The sequence below is a fragment of the Dipodomys ordii genome, unplaced genomic scaffold (assembly GCF_000151885.1).
Source record: "Dipodomys ordii isolate 6190 unplaced genomic scaffold, Dord_2.0 Scaffold193, whole genome shotgun sequence".
Taxonomy (NCBI): domain Eukaryota; kingdom Metazoa; phylum Chordata; class Mammalia; order Rodentia; family Heteromyidae; genus Dipodomys; species Dipodomys ordii.
Window position 1 is genome coordinate 1232611 of NW_012267409.1, and position 5891 is coordinate 1238501.

At 47.5% G+C, this 5891-nt stretch overlaps 1 protein-coding gene across 1 annotated transcript in view; it reads right to left on the reverse strand.

Moving 5' to 3' along the window:
* Positions 1-2175: 2175 nt before the first annotated feature.
* LOC105999598 (lariat debranching enzyme) overlaps positions 2176-5891 on the reverse strand; it is a 51648-nt gene continuing 47932 nt past the window's right edge. The window contains exon 7 of the mRNA XM_013034665.1: positions 2176-2193. Within this exon, the coding sequence (XP_012890119.1) occupies positions 2176-2193 (18 nt within the window). The remainder of the gene's footprint in view (positions 2194-5891) is intronic.

Genomic DNA, 5891 nt, shown 5'->3' on the forward strand with positions numbered 1-5891 from the left:
TCCCAGAAGGAGGTGGGGCCAGAGCCAAAGAAACAGTGAAGAGGTGGGGCTTCCCAGGAGGAGGCAGGGCCCAGAGCCAATCAGCATCAAGAAGAGGGAGGGGCTTCTTAATAGTAGTGTGGTCCAGAGCCAATCAGCAGTGAGGAGGGCGAGGGGTGTGGCCCGGAGTAGCTTTGCCCAAATCTATTTACCATCAAGCCTAATTTCATCCACTCTCCACACTTACCTCCAAACGTAAAAAACGTTTAACAGCAATTCATATCCACAGAAAGATTTTTTAACAACGCTTGAAGATTTCATTGAAATTTTATTTTTTTAATTTATTTTTTTAAATTAAAAACAATGGAAAGGTATACGAAGACATCCAGCGGGGATTTCACAACGAGCTGTATGTCTTCTGCACTCCAGGACAGATCTTAAACGGTGGAGGAAGAAGCAAACACAAGTCCTCCAAAACGCTAACAAGCTGATCTGAGAAGGGGAGAAACAAAGGTCTTGGAAGGTAGAATGCATATGCTAGCTGCAAACTCGATGCAGAATGTTCAAAGGCGCGCCCTGGCTTGCTTGTTCACTGCTTTGGTATCCACAGAGCCAGCTCTGTTCCAGCTGCCACAGTGGTAGCAGCAAAGAAAGGGACCAAAATCCCTCCTGGGAGACCATGGACAAGAAATAGGCAAATACACACTTTGCTGGCTGTTGATAAGGACTACAAAGAGAAGTCAAAGCTGGGTGAGAGAGCTATGAAAGGGGCAGCAGGCATGGAAGACCGGAAGATAGGGCAGAACCTTGAATCAAGTGGGTGGGGAAGGCATGGCCATTATCTGAGAGAAGACTGTTGGTTTGAGGTGAAAGGGAACAGCCAGTTCAAGGGCCCTGAGGCAGTAGCAGAGTCTGGCTGTGTGGCAGAAGCAGAGGAGAGAGGAGAGAGGGGCAGGTGTGAGAACAGAGAGGGGGAGGAGTGGGCACAGATCACAGAGGCTGGGGTGAGCTTTGCACCTGTAGCGCACCTCTGTAATCCTAGCTAACTCAGGAGGCTGAGATCTAGAGGATCACAGCTGGAAGTCAGCCTTGGGCAGAAAGTCAATGTGATTCTAGTTCCAAAAACAACAGCAAAAAGCAGGGCTGGAGGCATGGCTCAAGCGGTAGAGTGCCAGCTGAGCAAGCAAGCCAAAGGAACACAATACACTGAGTTCAAACTACCAGAGAGAAAAAGAGAAAGAGAGAGGGGGAGGTAATGTGACTTGAGTTGGTTTTCAAAGGGTCACATCAGCAACTGAGTGGAAAAGAGTCTGGAGCAGGGGTGAGGAACTCAAAAGGCAGAAACAGCCAAGTTAAGAGGCTGCTGAAATAATCCAGGAGACCATGGCTGAGGGTAGAGAGAGAAGTTCCACGTTGCAGATAAAACTAGCCACACTTTGCTGATGAGATGAATGTGTGTGTGTATGAGAGAGAGAGAGAGAGAGAGAGAGAGAGAGATCAGAAACAACTACAAATGGCAAAATATGAGCAAAACAATGAACTGAAAAGCGATAAAGAGTAATCAGTACAAACAGCAGCATTCTCACAGAAAATACTAGAAGTTTGGATACAATTAACACTTGTCAGAAATCTTCATCTTCTTCATCTAAAAGTATCCATCTTCTTCCCCTGGTATCTTCTCCATCTGAAAATGTCATCATGCTGTTCATGATGGCTGACAAATATATGCAAGTATATTATATATAAATTCACACACACATATATGTATATGAAAAGTGTGTGTGTGTCTGTATGTGCGTCTGTGTGTCTGTCTGTGCTGGGGCTGAACTCAGAGCCTCATGCTCTTGATTAGTTTTTTTCGTTGTTTTTGTCAGTCATGGGGCTTGAACTCTGGGCCTGGGTGCTGTCCCTGAGCTCTTCAGCTCAAGGCTAGCGCTCTACCACTCAAGCCACAGGACCACTTCCTATTTTCTGGTGGTTCATTGGAAATAAAAGTTTCATGGACTTTCCTGCCCAGGCTGACTTCAAACTGTGATCCTCAGATCTCAGCCTTCTGAGTAGCTAGGATGACAGGCGTGAGCCACCGGTGCCTAGCTTTATAATTTCCTTCGGAGTATTCCCTGACTGGATCCTTTGTGATAAGAATATTACATTGAAATATTATTTCCTTATCATGTTATGGTGCTAAGCAGAGGGTTATAACATTTCTAAGAGCTCCAGGAATCCCTCAATCATCCCTCAATATAATCTGATCTGGAATAGAAGAATCCCACTGACACGTTATGAATTTGCTACTTACATCATTTTCATGTTAAACACGGCCTGGCTACTACCTCTGGTGCAAGATAGAAAGAGAGAAACTTAACAAAGGTGAGCTTAAGCTATCATGAAAATTTAATGTTCCACATGTCTTGAAAAGATATCAAAATTTCCATTCCGTTAAGAAGCGCCACTAGGCCAGGTTCTGGTAGCTCATGCCTGTCATCCTGGCAACTCAGGGGGCTGAGATCTGAGGATCGTGGTTCAAAGCCAGCCCGGGCAGCAAAGTCCATGAGACTCTCATCTCCAATTAATTACCAAAAGGCTGGCAATGGAGGTGTGCAATGTAGAGCATTAGTCTTGAGCAGAAAAACTCAGGGACAGGGGCTGGGAAGGTGGCTCAGTGGTAGAGTGCTTGCCTTGCATGCATGAGGCCCTGGGTTCGATTCCTCAGCACCACATAAGCAAAAAAAGAAAAAAAACGGAAGTGGTGCTGTGGCTCAAGTGGTAGAGCACTAGCCTTGAGCTGAAGAGCTGAGGGACAGCGCCCAGGCCCAGAGTTAAGGCCCACGACCGGCCCCAAAAAAAAAAAAAACTCAGGGACAGTGTGCCCGCCCTGAGTTCAAGCCCCAAAACTAGGGGAAGAAAACAAAATTAAAACAGCCTCCAAAGTGATCGAGGTCCTCAACGAAATGGGTGTGACACAAAGACACCCATCTAAAGGTGAGCCCCAAGCCCGCCACTGGTGACTCACGCCTGTCATCCTAGCTACTCAGGAAGTTGAGACCTGAGGATCTCAGTTCAAAGCCAGCCCAGGTAAGGAAAGTCTTTGAGACTCAACTCCAACGAACGTCCAGAAAACTAACGTGGCCCAAAGGGTAGAGCACCAAGCCTTGAGCAGAAGAGCTTAGGGACAGCACCTAAGCCCAGAGTTCAAGACCCACCACTGACCACAAAATTAAAATTAAAGATTAATTAACTAATTAAGAGTCTTCCATTTGCTTCCATCAGGACTTCACAGGATGGGAAGAAAGCCAGTAAGAGTCCCACCTCCGCCCTCAGTTTACCCATCGACACAGTTGGGTCGATGGGAACCCAGCTCTGTATTCCCCGAGGTGGTTTCCCCCCCCAACTCTTAGTCTCCCTGAGCACTTACATGAGTGTACCACGCATATAAAGGGGTGCCTTCAAACAGTCTCTCCATGTCCAGCGGGAAGAAGAAAACGTTGTCGATGGCCAAGAGCAGGGACAAGGCCGGGGAGCTGGAGTTGGGGAGCAGCTGGGTGGCATTACTCAGCCCCTTCATGAAGAAAGCCACTGGCTGCTCGGGGTAAACCTTGGCTGCAGACTCCACGGCACAGGAGACCAGGGGCGTGGGCTCCATTCTCTCGGAGGTCTCTACGAATACTATACTGCGGCCTTGACGCAAGAGGTCCTCGGACCCCTGGGGGGACTTGAAAGGAGGCAGACAGGAGAAGAGGCAGCGGGACTTCAGGCTGAGCCGGTAGAGAAAGCCACAGGCAAGTAGCAAGACCAGTGACAGGGACACCTGGAGCTCCTTCAGCATGTCCGCCAGCCTCCTGCTTCAGTGGAGACACGTCATGAGCAATCGCCCTGACGGGACACCATACCCAATAAAAGTGGTAGAAGAGCCAGTAGCGCATGCCTAGAATCCCGGGCTACTTAGGAGGTGAGATGTGAGGAGCTCTAGTTTAAAGCCAGCCCGAGCAAGAAATTCTTATCGTCAATGAGCCACCAAAAAGTTAGAAGTGGGGGGTGTGGCTCAAGTGATAGAGCGCTAGCCTTGAGTGAAAAAGTGAAGGAGGCTGGGAAGCCGGCTTCGTGGTAGAGCGCTTGCCTACCATGCATGAAGCCCTGGGTTCGAGTCCTCAGTTGCACAGACACAACAAAAGCCAGAAGTGGCGCTGTGGCTCAAGTGCTAGCTTTGAGCAAAAGAAGCTCAGGGACGGTGCCCAGGCCCTGAGTTCAAGTCCCAGGCTTGCAAAAAAAAAAAAAAAGAATGATCCAACTTAGGAAAGTAATCAGATAACAGGGGAAAAAAAGTAATGAATGCATTAGCATAAGAGAATAAAGGAAAAAAGCCATTGGACCATTTTGATGTCAAGAATGGAATCAACTTGGGCATCTGTTTTTAAAAAGTATAAAGAAGCTTTGTTAAGCTGATCAATTATGCCTATTATCAGATCATACATCAACCACCACCACACTTCATGGGAAACATTTGAATCATCCCATTAAGATCAGAACTATGATCCCATTCAATATCGTTTGGCTAAATTCTCATCATGCAATCAGACCCAAGAAGAAGAAAATACCTACTTGTGAATATTCAAAGAAGCAGAACAATCACAAGTTCCAGAAGACAGGTTTGCAGAATATCCGAGAAAATCCAGGAAGCATTTCCTGGGGGAAAAAAATTAATTAAGAAGACTATTGAGTGAAGATTCAAATGGCTGAGTTAGAAAGTCCAAAACACACAGTTTGCAAGTAGCAGTCATGAAAGTCCAACTTGAATCCACCCAAAACCTAGGCTTTGAACACCACTCTAGCACCTACCTGTCTCTCCATAAATGGTGGCTCAAACTCCAGCCCACTCTAGAAAACACAAACCCAGCAAACTAGAGCGTACCTTCTTGCCAGAGACTTGGTGTGAGCCAGGTTTGGAGGTCTTAGAAAACCAGGACCAACTTTTCCTGGTATACCTTCTGATAAATCACCACCCAGTCTTCCAATTGAACAACTCACAGGTAAGTAAACAATTGGCAAAAGATTAAGAAGTCCCAGTAAGCTCCTCCCTTGACTAAGTCTCTCCCCACCTACCCCCCCCCAAACAGACACCAGGTGACAATTAGGGTTCACAGGATTTCTCCCATGACTCACATACTGATTGGGGCTGTATGGAGCTGGAGGGGGGGGGGAACCGTTTCATCTGGAGGAAACCGTTCTAGCATAAATCAATCCATAGTTCATGGCTTCTGCACCTGCTCTGTCTAGCTTGAATCTAATTCATGGAGAGAGACACAGGCCTAGGCATTGGGTCTAACTGCTCCTTTGAAAGCATGAGGCTCGATGGGAAAACAAAACAAAACACAAACTCATCAATTACAACTTTTATTTGGGGGGGGAGGGTCGCAGGTCCTGGGGCTTGAACTCAGGGCCTGAGCACTGTCCCCTGAGTCTCTCTGTGCTCAAGGTGAGCGCTCTACCACTTCAGCCACAGCACCACTTCCAATTTTCTGGTGGTTCATTGGAGATAAGAGTCTCATGGACTTTCCTGCCTGGGCTGGTTTCGAACCATGATCCTCAGATCTCAGCCTCCTGAGTAGCTAGGATGACAAGGCGTGAGCCACCAGCTCCTGTGAATTCTTGTGTGACTTGAGCCCCTTCCCGTTCTCACAAACCCAGTTTGACCGTCAAATGTGGCAGCTTACACACCTCCCAAGATAGCCTCACTCTGGGGACTTCCCCCATTCACCCCTGTAATAAGCCCTGAGTTATCCTCTTTGGAGCTACCCACCACTCCAAATAAGTATCTGTCCTCAGAGCCCGGTTACTACTCAGGAGGCTGAGATCTGAGGATCATAGCTGAAAGCCTGCCCAGGCAGGAAAGTCTGTGAGACGCTTATCTCCAA